At 66.8% G+C, this 19,094-nt stretch overlaps 2 protein-coding genes across 3 annotated transcripts; one reads left to right on the top strand and one right to left on the bottom strand.

The window, feature by feature from the left end:
- Nucleotides 1-1,325: 1,325 nt before the first annotated feature.
- On the top strand, nt 1,326-7,547 carry LGALS2 (galectin 2). 2 transcript variants are annotated; one of them, XM_004610696.2, is made up of 4 exons: nt 1,326-1,358; nt 5,245-5,327; nt 6,544-6,703; nt 6,799-7,547. In XM_004610696.2, exons 2-4 carry the CDS (start codon nt 5,266-5,268, stop codon nt 6,943-6,945), a joined length of 369 nt encoding a protein of 122 aa, XP_004610753.2. In that variant the 5' UTR covers nt 1,326-1,358; nt 5,245-5,265; the 3' UTR covers nt 6,946-7,547. The 2 variants fall into 2 exon arrangements, with proteins under 2 accessions (XP_004610753.2, XP_054997154.1); XM_055141179.1 differs by lacking the exon at nt 1,326-1,358 and having other exon boundaries at nt 5,155-5,327.
- Nucleotides 7,548-7,849: 302 nt separating this feature from the next.
- On the bottom strand, nt 7,850-14,601 carry CDC42EP1 (CDC42 effector protein 1). The gene is made up of 3 exons (XM_055141160.1): nt 14,488-14,601; nt 9,900-10,607; nt 7,850-8,798 (listed from the first exon to the last, which is right to left on the bottom strand). Exons 2-3 carry the CDS (start codon nt 10,348-10,350, stop codon nt 8,194-8,196), a joined length of 1,056 nt encoding a protein of 351 aa, XP_054997135.1. The 5' UTR covers nt 10,351-10,607; nt 14,488-14,601; the 3' UTR covers nt 7,850-8,193.
- Between the last annotated feature and the right edge of the window lie 4,493 nt (nt 14,602-19,094).

Here is a 19,094-nt window from a genome sequence, read left to right as displayed (position 1 = left end):
AGCAATGTCCTTTTGTGTAGACACAGGAAGACAGTTGACGCTATGCTGTGTAACATGGGAGTGAATCGACTCCAAAATAATATTTAACCCCGGGCATCCGTATTTACTTGACTTAAGCCTCAGTTGCCCTTACTTCCTAGTACCCCAAGAGCAGGGTCCCGACGAGGGACTGTATGGACCCAGGGCAAGCTGTGAGGTACCCTGGCATCGAAATGGGCCAGGCCAAGCGCCATGATACTTAACTGTAAGTTAAGAACATGGTCATGGACACTTCCTTTTTGTTTGGGGACCACCACTGGCAGTGCCCAGGGGACGGTACAGGGAACCATGTGTGGTGCAGGGGATCAAATCCATGTCACCAGCGTACAAGGCTCGCACGGCTGGGTGTGCCCCCCACAAAAAAGCCCAACAAAACCCTAAAAAAGTAAAATAAAACGGGGCAGCTGTGGAGACAGTGGGCAGGGAGCTTGCTGACACAGGGCTGACCCAGGTTTGATTCCCGGAACCCTATGGGGTCCCCTGAGCCCCGCCAGGAGAGATTCCTGAGCACAGAGCCAGGAGTAAGCACCGAGCAGCACCAGGAGTGACCCCCAAACCAAAGAGTAAGTTAAATTAACAATCAGCTCAGGAAGTTAAGAAGAGGGGCCGGATCGATAGCGCAGCGAGGAGGGCGTTTGCCTTGCACACAGCCGACCTGGGTTCGATCCCTGGCATCCCATCGGGTCCCTTGATTTTTTTTTTTTCTTTTTGGGTCACACCTGGCGATGCACAGGGGTTACTCCTGGCTCTGCACTCAGGAATCACCCCTAGTCGTGCTCAGGGGACCCTATGGGATGCTGGGATTCGAACCCGGGTCGGCTGCGTGCAAGGCAAACGCCCTACCCACTGTGCTATCGCTCCAGCCCCCCATCGCGTCCCTTGAGCACTGCCAGGAGGGATTCCTGAGAGCAGAGCCAGGAGGAACCTCTGAGCATCGCCGGGTGTGACGAGGCTGACACCCCCCCACAAAAAAAAATGAAGAAACTTGGGGCGAATCCTGGGACGAGGAGAGGCTCAGAAAGGACCGGAAGCAGAGCCTTGTCGCAGGGGCTCACAGCCAAGAGTCAGGCTGAGGCCGGGGCGCGGCTCCCCCTCATGCCCTCCCCCCGTGGGGGGCAGGTCGCCCCAGGACAGCAGGACGCCCTGGGCGGGGTCGGGAGATGCTGCGACGGGATCAAAGTCCCCCTTTAGGGCCCCTGAGTTAATGTGTAATATTCCGGGACCAGCGCGCGGCGCCCGCAGAGGACCCTGGCCGAGCCGCAGAGCCGCGCTGCTGGAGTCACCGCCGGACCCGCGCCGGACGCGCCACCGTCAAGCTGGTGAGGGGCTGCGGGGTCACGGAGCCGCCCCCCCCCCCCGGGGCAGGGAGGCGGCCGGACGGGTCAGCTGCGGCCCTGGACGCTCTGCTGGGCAGAGCGCTCTAAAGAGGGAGGAAGGAGGGAGCTGGAGCGATAGCACAGCGGGTAGGGCGTTTGCCTTGCACGCGGCCGACCCGGGTTCGATTCCCAGCATCCCATAGGGTCCCCTGAGCACCGCCAGGGGTAATTCCTGAGTGCAGAGCCAGGAGGAACCCCTGTGCACGGCCGGGTGTGACCCGAAAAGCAAAAAAAAAAAAAAAAAAAAAAAAAAGGGGAGGAAGGAAGGAGAAACTGAGGCTCAGAGATGGAAGCGCCCGCAGCTGGCCGTCAGGCAGGGGTGGGCCCTCCAAGGCCCCTCTGAGTCTTTCCTTCCCTTCCTGGCTCTGCCTTCCGTGGCTGTGTGGCCTGGGCCAGTGACTGACCCTCTCTGAGCCGCAGTCCTTCCGTGCAGGGTTGTGGAATCCCAGTCTCGGCCATCAAAGATTCAGTTTTGCGCATTTTTTTTGGGTGGGCCGAGGTGCTGACTCAGGATTGCGGGGTACACTCAGGGGAGGGTCCGTGTTGTTGCCCCTTGTTCCGGGGGCTGTGGGCCACACGTCCCCCCTCCCCCCCATGGCTGAGTTGCCCCTCCTGTGGCCACGGCGGTGGTGTCCCACTTCCTGTCCCACTTCCTGTCCCATTTCCTCTTCCTGTAGGGGCTGCATGGCTGACCCTCACCTGTGCCCTCACCCACACCCCAGGGCCCTCTCCAGCGGGCACACGTGTGTCCTGAGAGCACATGGTTCTGGGGACACGGCTCAGGCGGGTGCGGGGTCAGGCAGGAGGGGAGGGTGTGGCCCCGCCCCCCTCTGCAGGGCCAAGACCTGCCCTCACCTTCTCCTCTTGCTGGCCCCTCCCGGACCAGGACCCCAAGTCTCCCACTGGAGTCGGGGGCGCGGGGACGAGCAGGACACAGCGGGCCGAGGCCTCCCTGGAGCCGTGCCCCTTCCTGCTGCCCCCTGCCTCACCCCGGCCTCAGGCTCAGGGAGCCCCACCCGACCCTGCTTCCCAAGGGGGGCTGGGTCCCTTCAGCAGACAGGGAGGCTCCAGGGGTGGGGGTCCCCACTGACTGGCCCAGGTAAGGGGGGGCAGGCAGCTTCGAGGGACAGGGAGACTGGTCCATGTTGGCATCAGATGCTGCATGTGCACATGTATGCGTGTGTGTGCACATGGGCATGCGTGTTCAGGTGTGTATGCAGACATGTGTGTGAGTATATATGTGTGTGAGTGTACATATGTAAGAGTGTGCATGGTCGTTGGGTGCGTTTACACACACCCTATGTATGCATGCACGTGTATATGTGTGTACATGTGTATCACACGTGTGTGCAGGCATGTAATTGTGTGTGTGCATGTGAGTATGCATGTTTGTGAATGTGTGATATGTGTATGCATGAATATAATACGTAACCATGTGCATGTATGTGTATGCATTCATGTGTGTGCCTGCATGGCTGTGCATGTACATGTGTGAGTTGTGCATGTTTGTGTGTGGGTGCCTGTGTTGTGTGTGTGTACGGTAAGTGTACATGTGAGCATAGAAAACATTTCTAGTTTTCGTGTGCATGTGTGCATGTGTGCCACACATGAGCGCCACCATGTGACTGGGGCGCCTCAGTTCTGCATCTGCACTTTTCAGGGGTCACTGTGCCCCCTTCCTGAGGGGGCGGTTCCTGTCTTTCGGGGGAGGCCAGAGGAGTCCCTGGACAAACCGGAAGGAAAACTGGCTGACGGCTCTGCAGTGGCCAGGGCTGGCCGGGGTCCCGGGGACTGGCTTGTCCCTGGGGAATCAAGGCTGGTGGCGAAACGGACACGGGAATGGGCACTGCAGGGCCAGCTCTCGTGGTGACCCTGCTGGTCCCCAAGGCTGCAGGCTGAGCGCTGAACCCCCAGCCCAGCACCGTGGGAGGCCCCGCAATGGAGGCCGTGGAATGTCGGGGTCTCGTCCTCTGACTAACCCTCCCGAAGGGACCCTTGGTCTGGTCTGTTCCTTCCATAGGTCCCCGCCCCCCACACACACACCCCTGGAAGTGCTCAGGGCTCACTCCTGACCCCGCACGCAGGGGTCACTGCTGCTGGGGCTTGGGGGCCCCAGAGCCCCGGCTGTCTGTGTGCAGCCCACAAAGCCTTGGGCAGGTGGGAGACCCTCAGGGGCTGGGCACAGGTTCTGCAGGGGGCCCCCGGGGCGTGGGGGCCCCTTAGCGCTGCAGGAGTGGCCTCCAGACTTCGAGTTCCCTGTCCCGCTGCTCTGGACGAGGCTCTGGCACCCCCCACCCTCTGAGGGGGTGACCTGCCCTCGCGAACACTGGCCCCACAGGGGGCATTTCTGGTTCTCATGATAGAGTGACGGAGGAGATGCCACCCACTCTCCTGAGGTGGCTGCAGCACGGCCCGGCGACAGGTCTGGCCCGCCCAGGGTCGGGGTGCAGGTTTTGGGTCCGACCCACCAGCTCCAGCACCTGGCGCTAAACTCGGCCTCCCTGGCTGGAAGAACGTGCAGAGCTAGAGGTCTCCTTCCTTTGCATGACATTTGCTTATTTATTTATTTATATATGTTTGCTTTTTGGGTCACACCCGGCGATGCTCAGGGGTCACTCCTGGCTCTGCACTCAGGAATCATCCCTGGCGGTGCTCGGGGGACCCTATGGGATGCCGGGGATCGAACCTGGGTCGGCCGCGTGCAAGGCAAACGCCCTCCCCGCTGTGCTATCACTCCAGCCCCCTCCTTTATTTTTCTTTGGGGCCAGCCACACCCAGCTTGCTCAAGGCTTACTCCTGGCCCTGTGCTCGGGGGTTACTTCTGGCCTGGTGCACGGGGCTACGGGGGTGCCGGGGAGGAACTCAGGCTGGCTGCATGCAAGGCACCTTATCTGCTGTACCATCACTCCAGACTCCTGATTCACCGAGGTCCCCTTCAGGGGTGCTCAGGGCTCCAGAGATCCGACTCAGGGCCTCGCCTGTGCTAAGGATGCTTTGTGTCTGCTCTTGGCGTTATCTCTCCAGCCCCCACCCCCAAAAAAATAATTTAAAAGCAAAACGCAGGAGCGGAGGGACAGCACAGTGGGGAGGACACTCGCCTTGCATGAGGCCAACCTGGGTTCGATCCCCGACAACCTCAGCCCCACCAGGAGTAATTCCTGAGTGCAGAGCTGAGAGGGACCCCTGAGCACTGCCGGGAGTGGTCCCCAAGCCAAAACTAAATAGAATAGAATAAAAAAAAAAATTGGGGCTGGAGCAATAGCACAGCGGGGAGGGTGTTTGCCTTGCACGCGGCTGACCCGGGTTCGATTCCCAGCATCCCATAGGGTCCCCTGAACACCGCCAGGAGTAATTCCTGAGTGCAGAGCCAGGAGGAACCCCTGTGCATCGCCGGGTGTGACCCAAAAAGCAAAATAAATAAGTAAATAAATAAATAGACAAATAAATAAAACGCAGTCCGGGAAATGGCTCACATTTGGAATTTGAACCGAGGGTTGGCAAGTCCCGAGTCTCTTCAGACCCTAGGGAAAAAAGCCTCCTCGATTCTTCTACAGGAATAAAATACCCTCGTGTTTGGGTGTAGGGGGCTTCTGCCTGCACCCCCGGAGCAAACTGGGGGAGGGGGAGATCAGTAGGGACCACTGTGTCCATTTCCCAGCTGGGCCCATGGAGGCGCGGGAGCCACGCTCGGCTCAGTGCTCTTGGCGAGAGGGACGGGGGTGGGGTGGGGGGGAGACTCGGGCTTGCTGGAGGCAGCTGTGGGGGTCCCTGGGCGCCCTCCCCTGCGCCCTGCCTCCCCCTCCCGACCGTTCTCTGTCCACTGGTGCAGGGGAAGTTGGAGCTCAAGAGCATGGACTTGAAGCCGGGGATGGCCCTGAAAATTAAGGGCAAGATCGCGGATGACTGTGCCGGGTAAGTCGGGGTGGGGGGTGGGCCAAGAGGACAGAGGTCTCGCGCCCCGCCCCCCCGCCCCCGCAAGCCCCCTTAGCTCCTGCCTTCTCCCGCTGACCTAGGGTCGGGGTCTTGATTTCTTGGCCCTAGCAGATGCCAGAGCGACAGGTGGGGGAGCCCAGGAGGTCTGTGCTGGGATCAGGGGATCCTCTGTGGAAACCCCGACCCCCAGGGGTCACCCCCAGGCTCGCCCCTTCCCTAGGGAACGCCTGAGTCCCGCCTCTCACGCCGGCGCCTGCCCGGAGGCAGCCAGCAGGGGGCGCCAAGTGCTGCCTCCCCAGGGGCGTTGCCCCCCAGTCTGGGCAATTTCAGCATTTCTGGGCTCCCGGCTGGGAAGCGATGGGCGGGGTGGAGCGGGCGGGGTTTCTCCTCCCTGGGCCTCTCGACGGTGCAGACTGTGCTGTGCCCCGGGTCCGAGAGGTCTGCAGGAAGGCCTCTCCCCAGAGCCAGACTTCCAGCCGAGGGTCCACCCGGGCCGGCCCCCAGAGCTCCCCTGGGCTGATGACCGAAACCCGTAGCTATCCAGGCCTGCGGGTCTGTGCCCCAGACTAGACACCTCCAATGTCTTTCTCTTTTCGTTCTTTTTAGAAGGGTCACACCCAGCGATGCTCAGGGGCCACTCCCGGCTCTGCACTCAGAATCATTCCTGGCGGTGCTCAGGGGACCCCATGGGAAGCCGGGGATCGACCCTGGGTGGGCTGTGTGCCAGGCAAACGCCCTCCCCGTTCTGCTGGACCACAGCTTCGGCCCCCAAACCTCCAGCGATGCTCAGGGGTTGCTCTTGGCTCTGTGCTCAGGAATCACTCCTGGCGGTGCTCGGGGGACCCCATGGGAAGCCGGGGATCGAATCTGGGTCGACTGCGAGCGAGGCAACCGCCCTCCCCGCTGGACCCCACGCCTTGGGCCCCCCACGCCTCCCATTCCCGACTCTGTCGCTTACCCTCCTGTGGGTAGCCTGGGTGTGTACCCCAAGTCAGACGCGCCCTGCAGAACCCAGTCCCATCTCGTGTCCCCTCGCTCACCCGAAGGTCCTGCCTCAATGAACACCACCACCTTTCTGGGGGAGCCTCCCAGTTCCCAGCCGACCCGCCCGCCCCCGCCCCCCGGGACAGCGCCCCCTTGCCGGAGCTGGCCCCTCACCCTCCCCCCCCCCCCCCGTTCCCCCATCCCCTTGCAGTTTCGTGATTAACCTGGGCCAGTCGGCTGATCATGTGAACCTGCATTTCAACCCGCGCTTTGGGGAGGACTGCATCGTCTGCAACAGCAAGCAGGGCAGCCACTGGGGGCAGGAGCAGCGGGACAGCCACATGTGCTTCAAGAAGGGGGATGAGGTCAAGGTAAGGGGGGGAAGGGCCGGGGTGGGGGGCTCGCACCCGGCCCTGCCCTCCAGGGCTGCCTCCCTGCAGCTCCACTCCCCGCCCTCCCTCTGCAGATCACCGTGACCTTCGAGAGCAGCGAGTTCAAGGTCAAACTGACTGATGGGCACGAGCTGAGTTTTCCCAACAGGCCGGGGGACAGCCACCTGAGCTACCTGGGGGTAGAGGGTGGCCTGAGCATCACCTCCATCAAGTCTGAATGAGCCCCCGGCCCTGCGCTGGGGCAGGGGACCCCCGAGCATGGCAGGATCAGGGGACCCCTTCCCCACCCTCCCCGAGATGGAGCAAGGACAGAAGAAAGTGCCTGGGGGCTGGAGCGACTGTCAGCATATAGGACGCTGGCCTTGCACGCAGCCCCCCTGGGAGTCCCTGAGCTCCCCGGAAGTGATCCCTGAGCACCGCTGAGGGTGGCCCAAAACCCAAATTGAAAAGAAAAAGAAAGAGCCTTTATCCAGTTTAACCGAGTCAGCGTGGTTTGTGCAGCGGAAGGACCCAGCAATCTTAGGGCACTGCAGGGGAAACTGAGGCCCGAGGACAAAAGACGGCGAGTGGGGCTGGAGTGATGCCACAGCGGGGAGAGCGTTTGCCTTGCACACGGCTCACCCAGGTTCAATCCCTGGCATCCCATAGGGTCCCCCGAGCTCTGCCAGGGGTTAATTCCTGAGTGCAGAGCCAGGAGGAACCCCTGTGCATTGGCAGATGTGACCCAAAAGCAAAAAAAAAAAAAAAAAAGCGTGTGCGTGGGGGGAGGGAGGGGCGGGAGTGCTCCCCAACCTGGCCCAGCACCCAGGGGCGGCTCCACGAGGCTCGGATCCCGGAACTGCAGATAAGGGCCCCCACCTGGGTCTCTTATCTTGGGGACATTCTGGCTGGGTTACTCATTACCCCCTGCCTCGGCCCCTCCCCTCCCGGGCCCCCTGGAGATGGAAGGCAGAGGAAGAAGGGGGGGGGGCTTGGTTTTCCAAACCAGGTTTGGGAAGCCCCTCTCAGTCCCCTCAAGCACCAAGCATCTTGCAGGACACTTTTTTCTTTTTTTTTGTTTTTTATCAAAAAGCCTTTATGAGCAGGACCCCGGGCAGCTCCGGGTGACAGGAAGTGGGGGGTCCTAAAGCGCGCCCTGACTTTCCTCTAAGGCTTCTGGAACAAGTTGTGTGTGTGTGGGGGGGGTGTCGGGGGCCTGGGTTCTGGGGGGCACGCAGCGGGGGCTGGAGAGGGACAAAGACGCCTTATGATTGGCTCCCGCCCCAGCCCCGCCTCCAGCCCCGCCCCCGCCAGGGCCACTAGGAGCACAAAGACGGTTCTGTGCTTCCTGGCCCCAAGCAAAGGGGGGGCGCTAAGGAGTGGGGGGCAGTGGCGGTGAATGGGAGCGGGTGGGGGACTGCAGGGGGCACCCAGGGCCCTCTCGTCTCCTCCCCCCTGTCTGTCCTGCACTGGGGCGCCCCCCTGTACCCCTACACCTTCACCTCCTCGTCCTCCTCGTCCTCCGCGTCAGCGAATGCGAAGGAGCAAGTCTGCACGGCATGTGGCACCGCCGGGGCCCTGCTGGCGCCCCGCGGGGCCCCCCACTCTCCGTCCAGGCTCTCCCAGGAGCCCCCCGCCCGGGGTGGCCCAGCAGAAAGCCCGGTGGGGTGCTGGCTGCTGGCCCCCCAGTGCCGGCTGGGGGCTCCCCCCACCCCAGCGGGGGCTCGGGGGCCTTCTGCTCCCCCCGCTTGGGCCTTCGCCCCGGCCACCAGGCCCGACCCCGAGCTGACCCCGTTGAGGCAGCGTCCGCGGGTGGCCGGGGTCGGGGGGCAGGCGGCCGGGGCGGGGGGGCCGGCAGCTGGGCCGGGGTTGGGGGTCTCGGCGGCGGCGGCGGCGGGGGCTTCGGAGAGGCTCATGACCCCCAGCAGCTCGCTGAGCAGCGAGGGGCCGAGGTCCAGGTCCAGGCGGAAGGACAGGAGCGAGTCGGAGCGACGCAGCGCGGGGGGCTCGGGGCCGAAGCCTGCCTCCCGCTCCCGCTCCCGCGCCTTGTCCTGGTGGGGCAGGCGGGAGATGGTGCAGAAGCCCGAGTCCAGGCCTGCGGGAGGAAGCGGAGGACGGGTCAGAGCCGAGACCCTGGCCCGGGCGGGAGACCCCGAGCCAAGGCCAGCATCCCCGGGACCACCATCCGGGGACCCAGAGCTGGGAGCGCCCACCCCACCCCCCGCTCCAGTCCCAACGCCCAGCCTGGGGCCCTGGCTATGACCTGGGGGGGAGGGGCAGCGTCTCCCAGCCTAGAAGTCACAGTGTCCCCGGGTCCCGCGCCTGGCTCAGGGACCCCCAAACACGCAAGACGGGGAAGTGGGGGATCCCAGAGCTGCAGGGCAACGAACGACCACCAGGGGGCAGCAGGCGCGTGGCCGGGGCGCCTCTCCCTCGGAGCGGGAACTTTTTTATTTTTTTTTCTTTCTCCCTCAAATTTAATTAGGTTTCAGGAAGCTGTGCAAACAGCAGCAGCACAAAAGAGCTCCCCCGTCCTGAGCGACCCACTGTGTGCAGGGCACTCTGATGCTGAGTCTCCGGTATGCTGAAGCTCAACAGAGGCTGGGAGGGAGAAGGCAGCCAGGCTGGATCTTTCTTTCTTTGTTTATTTTTTGGGTCACACCCAACAGTGCTCAGGGATTACTCCTGGCGGTGCTCAGGGGGACCTTATGGGATTTCAGGGATTGAATTGGGGCACACCGCGTGCCAGGCAAACGCCCTCCCCGCTGGACTATCGCTCTGGGCCCCTCGGCTGGCTCAATCTGGCATTTCTGAGGGGGCTGCGGGAAGGGGGGGTGCCCAGCAGGGTCTAGGGCAGGGACGGGGGAATTCCCGGGGGCCAGAGCAATAGCACAGCGGGGAGGGCGTTTGCCTTGCACGCGGCTGACCCGGGTTCAATCCCCGGCATCCCACGGGGTCCCCCGAGCACCGCCAGGAGTGATTGCTGAGTGGAGAGCCGGGAGGAACCCAAGAGCATCGTGACCCAAAAAGGAGAAAAAAAAAAGAAAGAAAACTCAAACTCTCTCTCCTGGGTCCGGGGGTGTGAGCGAGTCCCTCTGCCTCCTCGCCACTCCCCCACCCCCACCCCCAGGATGGACGTTCCAGGGGGCTGAGTCGAGCATCCACACCGCGCGCGCCCCGGGTCCGCGGGCCTCACCGTAAGCCGAGTGGCCGTCCGTGGAGCTGGCGTCCAGGCCAAGCTGGCCGGCCACCAGGCTGTCGTAGGCGGCGGGGCCGAGCTGGGGCAGGGAGATGGCGTTCTTGATGATGGGGGACACGGCGGGTGGCGCGGGCGAGGGCGCTGGCGGCGAGGCCACGCGGCGGGGCGGCGCCCCCGCACGCCGCACCTGCTGCAGCTTGCGAGCCAGGAAGCTGCGGGGGGAGCGGTGGGTGCCCCCCGCCCCGCCGTGGTTGCTGAGGAAGGACGTGTCCCCGAAGACGTCGCCGCCGCGCCCCACGTGCATGGTGTGGCGGAAGTCCCCGAGGGGGGCGCTGATCATGTCCGCGGTCAGCCGCCGCTTGCCCTGCGAGCCGGACGCCCAGCCCACAGGGGACAGCTTGCCCAGGCTCATGGCAGGGGCCGCGGCAGCCCCTTGGGGGCTCGGCATCGGCTCACGGGGTCACAGCGGCTGGGCCATGGGCCCCCCGGGGGGCCTGTGCGCTGGGCAGGGGCGTCACGTGTCAGCTTCTTTCTTCTCCGCAGGGGACAGCGGCGGCCTCCTAGGGCGCGACCCCCAGGTGCCGAGGCTGCGGGGGGTCCATGGCGCGCCCCTCCCCCGGGGCCTGGCCCCCAGTGCTGTGTCCAGGGCACACCGGGCTTCAGGGGCGCCTCTGACGCGGACAGCCTGTTCCGGCCCGGGCACACCTGGAGAGAGAAGGGACAGGGTGGCACCGGCAGGGAGGGGTGAGTCGCGAACCCCGCGCCCGGGGTGGGGGGCGCCAGCGGAACTCAGGAGGCTCCTGCGGTGCGTGGGGGGAGTCCTCGGTCCCACCTCTGGCCTCACCTCCTAGACCGCTGTGCCCACGGGCTCCCAGGCCTTGGGGGCGGGTGACCCGTCCACCACAAGGCACCCCAGCCGGCGCGCCACCTCTGCACTCGGCAGCGATGGGAAGGGAAGAAGGGAATCGCTCAAAAAAGAAAAAGCGGAGCTGGAGCGATTTATTGCACAGCGGAAAGGGCGTGTGCCTTGCATGCGGCCGACCGGGGTTCGATTCCCAGTATCCCATAGGGTCCCCCGAGCACCGCCAGGAGTGATTTCCTGAGTGCAGAGCCAGGAGGAACCCCTGAGCATCGCCGTGTGTGACCCAAAAAGAAAAAGTGAACAAGGGTCAGATATGGCACAGCCGAGCCAGGTTCAGGCCCCAACACCACAGCCGACCCTCCGAGCCTGCTAGAAACTGAGAGCCCTGAGCACAGAGCCAGGAGTCAGGCCTAAGCACTGCCAAACAGGCACCCCCAAAATGCATGCGGAGAGCAGCCTGGAAAAGCCTCGATTGTGGATCGTGGGTCAGGTAGACCGAGGGGTGATGCCACGGCTGAGCGGACAGGTGGGGTGTTGCCTTGGAGCATGTATAAGAGGGGACGGGCCCCCCCGGATTCATGGAACCACCCATGGAAGGGCTGAGTAGGACACAGAACTCATTTCTGAGTGTCAGCAACTTGGTTTCCCCGAGGGAAGTGCTCGGGATGGGGAAACTGAGGCACACGACAGAGATGGCTAACTGGAAGCTACACAGCAGGCCAGGTCCCCCCCAAAAGGAGCCCCGGGCCCCCCTCACCCTCCCCCACCGTGCAGCAGCTCCCCTGCCCCGGCTCCCTTCAAGGTGCTGCCTGGGCAAAGGACCCGGCGGCCTGCAAGGCGCTTTCTGCAGCCGCCACCAGTGGCGTCAAGGCACTGAGAAGGTCTGCAGGAAAGAGCCTTCCCGCTGCCTGTCAAGTGGATGGAGGAGTCTGCAGGGGAAACAGCCCCTCCGGATGCCAGGAGCCCGTGTGTGCCCACTTCCTCCCTTCCTGACTCCCCCCGACTTCCGCCCGAGCTCCCTCGGGGTGGGGCTTGTCTCCAGGGTTCACGGCCCAGGGCTGGGGGCAGCTGCCCCCCCCCCACTGCCCATGCCAAGGACCAGATCAGTTTAGCTCCGTCACCTGGGAGTCACCTCGGCCCCCTCCCTGCCACCCTGCAAGGGGGGCTTGAAGCCTCGGGGCCTGACCTTGAAAACTCACCTGCCATCGGACAAGCCCTCCCCCCAAGTTGCACCCCCCCTTGCCACCTGCCACCTCTCCTCCTAGGGCTGATGATGATTTTAATCTTGACCACCACCCCCAAGTGTCAAAACCTCAATACTGGCCTTTGAGTGGCATTTGAAATTCAAAGGAGGTTCAACAACCAGATACAAACAAAGGCGAGGCACACAAGGCTGGCTTTGTCCCGACATTCTCTCCCCAGCCCACCCTCTGATCTGCCTCGCCCCTAACGCCCCCCCCTACACCCCCTCCCGGGGTGGGGGGCTTCTGAATCATCCCTTTTTCCCTGGCACCCCCAGGACCAGCCGCCCCGTGTTTGCTGGAGTTACCGGGTTCCGCTGCCTGACGTCACCCGGCCCCCCAGCCCTGCAGGCTGAGATCATCTGGGCGTCACGTGGCCCGCACGTGGCGGTCCCCGCAGAAGCAGATCTCGGGGCTACAGCTCCGGGTAAAAACTCAGGTGAAGGGAGGGGTGCAACCAGCTCCCCTCCACCTCCCAAACTCCCGGCCTTCTTTTTTTTCTTTTTCCTATTTCTTCAACATCTGTTGCAACAGGAACACGAGGGGGGGGCAGGAGGTGCCGGGACTGGAACCCCGCTTGCCATGCGCCAAGACCGCGCTCAGCTCAGCGACTTCCGGCCCCCCCACCGCCCCCCACGGGCACCCCTCTCGGCAAAAGGGGGCCTCACCGCAGCCACCTCGACGCCACCTCAATGCCTGTCCCCCAAATAGCTCTGGCAGGCCGGGGCCAAGGACAGGGCAGTGCTCCTGGCCGGGGCCCTGACTTCCCACCGCCCTGACTTCCCACCGCCGCCACAGCTGCCCCTTCCCGGGGACTTGCGGGGGCCGGAGGGGGAGTTCCGACACCCCCAGACCCTGGAGGGGGGCCAACCTCGCCCCCCACTGCCCCAGCTCCCTTGCACAGGCGGGACATGACGGGCAGGAGGGAACTGTCTCCGCCTCGGGTCCCGGAGCCCCCAGAAGTGAGGTGCGCGGGGAGCGACCCCCGGTCCACTAACAGCCCCCTGCATGCCGGGAGGGGCGCAGAGGGGAGCAGGCTGGGGCAGGAGAGACTCGGGGAGCTGCACCCGCTGCCACCCCGGGAGGCTATTTACGGCCCCCCCGCCCCCCCACGCCGCTCCCCGCGGGGGTCAGGCCGGTGCCAACGCCCGCAAGTGCCAGCCTGGGGCCAAGGCAGGCGGGGCGCTCCCAGGAGCGGTCGGCAGGGGTCGCTGTGGAGGCTCCTGGAGCGGGGGGAGAGGGGGGGCGGGCGGGCGCGCGGGGTCTCTGACAGCTAAGGGTGCCGGGCGTGGGGGGACGGGGGGGCGCGAAGCCGCGCCCGGAGGGTCGCCCTGGGGTGCGGGATCCCCACCGAGCAGAAGGGGCGAGGGCGATCCTGGCCCCCGCTGAGAATCAGGGGTGCGGCGGGCCGGGAGGGCGCTGGCCTCGGCGTCCGGACCCGGGCTCGAACCCGGGCACCCCACAGGGTCCCCTGGGTCCCGCCGCGAGTGCCCGTGAGCCCAGACTCGGGAATGAGCCCTGAGCACTGCCGGGGGTGGCCCGAGCAAGGGGCTGCCCCCCAACCCCGCCAGGGCTCCGGGTGAAGGTGGGCAGACTGGAGAAACTGAGGCCAGAGGGGCCGGACGGGGTCCGTGCGCGGGGGCGGGGGCGGGGGCGGGTCACCAACCCGGCCTCCTCCTCGCGCCCACCCCCAGTTACGGCTGAGTCAGCTCTGACCGGGCCTGGCCGAGCGCCGGCGGGGAGAGTCCCGCGTGCTGCTTCCAGCCCCGAGTGGGGGGGGGGGGGTCGTGGCCTCCTGCTTGCCTCTCCCCTCCCTGGGCCTCAGTTTCCCCGTCTTGAAAATGGGCTTCAAACCCGGGCCGTGGGGGGAGGAGCGGGGGAACGTCTCGCATATTTGGGCCATCCAGGAGGGTCCGGCCTGGAGCGCCTGGCTAGATGGGGCTGCCCCGCCGGGTCGGGGGGCGCCCGGGCGGGGGTCCCGGAGGAAGGGGCGGCCGGCCGGGCCAACTTCCCCGGCGGGAGGGGGGCAGGGCGCCCGGGCCGTCCCCCGGTGTCTCCCCCATCCCCGCCCCACTTCCCGCTCTCGCCCGCCGCTGCGCGGCCCGGCATTCCCACACGTCGCCCCTCCCGCCCCTTCCCTTCCCTTCCTTCCGCGAAGCAGGAAGGAGCCGAGACGGCCTCGCCTCGCCCCCCTTCCTCCCGCACGCGGCCCGCGGGCCCCCGCCCCAATTCCCCGCGCGCGCGCCCCGCCGCCCCGGCCGCGGCTGGCGCCCCGGGAGCGCCCGGGAGACTCGGGGGGCCCCCGCGCCGCCTGGGACCCCACCCGGGGCCTCCCCGCGCGCCCCGGAGGCCCCGCGCCGCGCCCGCGCCCGTGCCAGCCCGCGTGCGCCCGGACGGGGCGGGCGCGGGGCGGGCGCGGCGCCCCCCCGGCCGCTCCCCTCCCCACCCCACCCGGGCGGGGACCCCGCGGCGCCCGCGTTACCTCCCGTCGGGGCGCCCCGCGCGCGGCGGGTCCCGGGCGGCCGTGGCGGCGGCGCTGGTGGCGCGTCCCGGCGCGCGGCGCGGGCGAGTGGCTGGGCCGGTCTGCGCCGCCCTGGCCGCGGGCTCCGCGGGCCGCTCCGGGGCGGGGGCGGGGTGTGGGGCGCGCCCGCCCCCCGCCGCTCCCCACCCGCCCGCGGGCGGGGCCGGCCCCCCTCCCGGGCACCGTCCAGCCGCCCCCAGCGGAGCGCGAGCCCGGGGACGCCAGGGCCGCGGGGCGCCAGGCCGGGTCTGGGGGGCCTGCGGGGGACAGTGCCTGGCCCCGGCCGCCCGCCCGCCCCCGCCACCAGCTCCCCGCGGGGCCTGGGGGGCTCCTGGCACTGGGCAGTCTCAGTCGGGGGGTTGCGGCCCAGCCTGTCGGAGAAGCCCCCCGTGGTCCTGGCAGGGGTGCCGCCTCCCCTCCTCCACTCCCTAAATCTTTCCTTCGAGGACCGCCCTGTGGGTGTTGGGACAGACGTGCTGGATTGGGCCGCTCGGAGCCTCCTGCGGTACTGTGAGAGGCCAAGGGCGGCTCCTGAGCCATCCCGGGCCTTAGTCTCCTTGTCTGTAAAATGGGAACACAAACATCAAGGTTGGGTTTTCCCCATGCGCCCTTTTAGCCAGTTCGTGGCGATGGGGGGGGGCACGGGGGGAGCAGCTGGGTTCAGCGCTTTCTGGAGCACCCCCAGCCCTGTGGGGGGATCAGCAGGGGCACCCCCCAAGAAGGGGGAGAGAGTGGAGAGAGCACTCCGTCCAGCTTGGGCTGCCCCCGGCGGACCCCTCACCCAGTGTCTGGGGGAGGAGAAGGGTTGGGGAGGGCTCCTGGGGGGCGACCCGGGAGTCAGGCAGGAGGGGGCGCATGTGTGGGAGGAAGCCAGGGTCCGAGGGCTTCCCTGACATCCGGGGGCGGGAAGCAGGCAGCCAGGGGGGTGCAGCAGCCCGGCTGGTGCTGTTCTGGGCCTGTGCCTCCTTCACGGGCTCCCTGAACCTCCACACTGGCTGACAAAGTGGGGAAACTAAGGCACCACTGACTGGAAAAACGGGGGAAACTGAGGCACGGAGCATTCCAGCACTTCCACGGGTGGCCGCATGGTCAAGCTTGGATGTCCCTTGTTCCCGGGGAATAGGGAACTCTGGGTGTGGGGTAGGTGCACAGCAAGGGCTGGGAGATGACCGGCCCGGGGGGGGGGGGGGTTCGGCCTCCAGGCCCCCCTCCCCGGCAGAGAAGGGGAGCACTGGGGGGCAGGAGCCAGGGAGTCTGCAAACATCCGCGGTGATGCCGGAGCCAAGGGTGCGGGGCCCACACCCAGGGGCCCCAGTTTTCCGTTGGTGACGAGTGGGGGGCCCCGGGGTCCCGGCGACCTTGTGCGGTTGGTCCTCAGGGGACCCCAGGGGCGACACCCCGTTTGGTGAGTCTTGCAGCCAGAGGAGGTGGGTTGTTCGGGACCTCCCGCTGCCCCCTCCTGTCACCAGCGCCGGCTTCTGCTCCCCTGGGGTCCGGCTGGGAACACACGAGGCTCTCGGGCCCCGGGGCGGGCGGCCCAAGGGGCAGTTCCACGGCCCCTGCCACTGTCCCCGAGGCACAGGCCTGGCCCGTGGCCGCAATGATCTCACTTCTCAGCTATAAAATGGGCAGGAAACTCACTGTTCGGTTCTCGTGAGCACCGGAGAGATGGGAGAGAAGCTGTCTGCTGTCTGCCTCAAGGCCACCCCCAGTTGTGCTGGGCGCTGCTCCTAGTTCAGTGCTCAGGGGCCGTTTACACCAGTGTTCGGGGATCGTGTCGGAGAGTAAACCTGGGCTCCCAACTCACAAGCAGACGAAAGACCCTCCGGGACCCACCAGGCCGACGAGCTCACCTGTGCCTTGGCCTCGGAGGCAGGGGCCCGCCGCCCCATTGTACAGACGAACAAAGCGAGGCCGAGAGGGACCTTCTGCCCTCGCTCATCTCTGCCTGCCTCTCTCCGGGCAGAAAAGGCAGATTCTTCTTCCTGGCGCTGCGTCCCTGCTCTGGGCTCCGGGCCTGACCTAAGGCTCCGACTGGGTTTTCTCTCTGGGTCTCTGGGGGGGGGGGGGGCGGTCAGCTCCACGGGGCTCAGTCCCCGGCCCCGAGCCTCTGTCCTCTCCCGACTCCCGGTCAGGTGAGCGGGCGCGGGGGCGGGGGGCGCCTGCACCCGACTCGGGTTCTGATTCTGTCTCCAGCCCCGCACGGCTTCTGAGCACAGACGGGACGGGCAAAGCCCTGTGCGACCTGGGGTGGCCCCGGGGGCCCCCGGCCTGCAGGCCCGAGCAGCAGTGCTGACCCTCAGGCTGAGTCACCACCAGCAGCCGAGTGGTCCTGGGAGAGGCCCAAGCACCCCCCCCCCAGCGAAGTGTCCAGCAGCGCAGGGGTTAACCGGACGTGGCCGTAATCACCGTGCAGAATGCAGAACCAATGTCCCCCAGCCGGGGAGGTCGGGCCGACCCCTCCCCTGTCCCGCCAGCGCCAGGCCACTGTCACGGGACTCAGCTGCTGGCCCCCTGCACCCCCGCCCGCCCGCCCCAGCTCACCCCTGCAGGCCGGGTGGGCAGAGGCCAGGCTGCCGGGAAGGAGGCCGCTGCCCCCGTGCCGGCACCCAGGAATGTCCGCGGCTGCCCACCAGGCCCCAGGGAGGCCCGGCCCGGCCAGCTCCTCGGCCCCCTGCCCGGCTCCCCCGCGGGCCGCGGTCTCCGCTTCCGTCCCGGGCTGGCAGCAGGGCAGATGCCTCACTGGGCGGGCGCCCCCCCCCCCCCCGTCCCTCCCTGCCGCACCCCTGCCTGTCTTCATCCTGCCCCCAGCTGCTTCCCCGCCTGACCCTGACCAGTGACCCACCCTGCCCAGCCCATCACTCGGCCACTTCCCGACCTGCGGGGACCCACAGACATCCCCCCGCAGCCCGCAGGCAAGTGTCCACCCACCCCGCCCATGCCCGCCTAGGTGTGCGCCAGCCCGCTCTCCCCTCTCTGCTCAGCATCCTTCATCCTTCTGTGTGGCCCTGCGGGGTCACTCTGGGCCCTCAGGGGGCGCCCAGAGGTCACCTCCCGGCTGAGCCTCCGGGTGCGAGTGCGTCTCTCCCCTCCCTCACCCCTCCCTCACCTATGTCAGAGTGCTACTGTTTGGTGACCCGTTCTGAAGGCACCCTTGAGGTGCCCCCTCCTCCAGGAAGCCCTCCGTACTCCCCCCTCCCTCCACAGTGGCACCGTGCCTCCTGGGTTCCTGCAGAGGAAGGGGCTCCTTGCCCCCCCCCCCCCCCCGTCCCGGGCTGTAGCCACCGTGAGGGTGCCAGCCCCCCTTCTAGGATCTTTCCAGAGACCCGATCCCCGGTGGGCTCCTCAGGGGCTGCCCCGCCCGCGGTGCTCTGCATTCCCTTCCTCCTGGCAGTGCTCAGGGCTGACTCCTGGCTCTGTGCTCAGGGATCACTCCTGGGGGTGTTCAGGGGACCAGGGATCGGACCTGGGCCAGCGCCTTGCCCACTGTGCTCGCCTGCCCCGCCGAGGGGAGACACCGGCCGGCCGACAGACTCAAGTTCGAATCCCCCCTCGCCGGCCGCACGCTGGGGTCGGGCCGCTTCCTGGCCTGGCCGGGGTCGCATCCCTGGAGCCGCAGGGCTCCCGGCCCCAGCTGCCCTGGCCGCTGAAGGAAGGGCGGCTATTGTTCGGCCGCCGTTACTCTTTCCTTCCCGCAGGAGATCTCGCCTAATACACATTACATGTGTGCCGGCTTGGCACGGGGCTGCCGGGGGCAGGAATGCGGCTCCAGGCCCAGGAGACAGGGAGTCTGGCGGGGAAGGCGGAGGCCGGGGCTTTGGTGGGTGACCAGGGTCCAGCTCAGTGGTAGAAGGGGTTAAGGAGGCAGAGGATGGGTATGTGTATGTGTGTGGGGGGGGGAGGGGGCAACCCAGGCAGGCTTCCTGGAGGAGGTGGCATCTGCGTGAGCTGTGGAGGGAGCAGGCTGCAGGCAGGGAGAAGATGAATGAGCTGAGGAGGGTTTCCCGGAGAGGGAGAGAAGCCTTGAGTAGGGGGCGGGGTGGGGTGGGGGGGTGGTGGTGGTGGAAGAGGCCCTGTTCCCCCTCCCAACGCCAAAGGACAAAAAACAGTCTTGCAGATGTTGAAGGTCCGGGCAGAGCACAGACTTGGCAGGGCGCGCCGGGCGGGCTGCCTGGAGGAGGAGGAACCAGGCTCAGATGTGTGGAGCCCAGTGCAGCTGGCGGGCCGGGCCGCGCGGGCAGAGGGGCTGGGGACCCTAGCCCGGGGGTGGGGGGGTGGGGAGCAGGCCCCGGGAACGGCGGGTCGGGCGGATTGACCCCGGCCGGCGTCCAGCGGGCGGGCCGGGAGGCCCAGGACGGACGAGCAGCAGCTGTCGGGGGCGGAAACGCCCCTGGAATTCTTGGCCGGGCCGCCCCGGCGGCCGAGGAAGAGTTTTCCAGGCGCTGGCGGGCGGGGCGGGGCCTCACCTGCCGCCCCTTCCCGGGGCAGGGAAGGATGTGGGTGCCCCTCCCGGCGGAGACAGATGGACAGACGGACGGATGGACGGACGGTGGGCGGGGCCGGGGCGG

Source organism: Sorex araneus, chromosome 6 (genome assembly GCF_027595985.1).
Source record: "Sorex araneus isolate mSorAra2 chromosome 6, mSorAra2.pri, whole genome shotgun sequence".
NCBI classification, from domain to species: Eukaryota; Metazoa; Chordata; class Mammalia; order Eulipotyphla; family Soricidae; genus Sorex; species Sorex araneus.
The sequence above is the reverse complement of the archived record's forward strand: the minus strand, read 5'-3'. Positions and strand labels throughout refer to the sequence as shown.

Excerpts from the sequence above, each read along its gene's own strand:
- LGALS2 (XM_004610696.2), top strand. The coding sequence starts at position 5,266 with ATGGACTTGAAGCCGGGGATGGCCCTGAAAATTAAGGGCAAGATCGCG. Across the intron at positions 5,328-6,543 it reads ATCGCGGATGACTGTGCCGG|TTTCGTGATTAACCTGGGCC; the intron begins GTAAGTCGGGGT and ends ATCCCCTTGCAG. Across the intron at positions 6,704-6,798 it reads AGAAGGGGGATGAGGTCAAG|ATCACCGTGACCTTCGAGAG; the intron begins GTAAGGGGGGGA and ends CTCCCTCTGCAG.
- CDC42EP1 (XM_055141160.1), bottom strand. The coding sequence starts at position 10,350 with ATGCCGAGCCCCCAAGGGGCTGCCGCGGCCCCTGCCATGAGCCTGGGC. Across the intron at positions 8,799-9,899 it reads GGACGGCCACTCGGCTTACG|GCCTGGACTCGGGCTTCTGC; the intron begins GTGAGGCCCGCG and ends TTCCTCCCGCAG.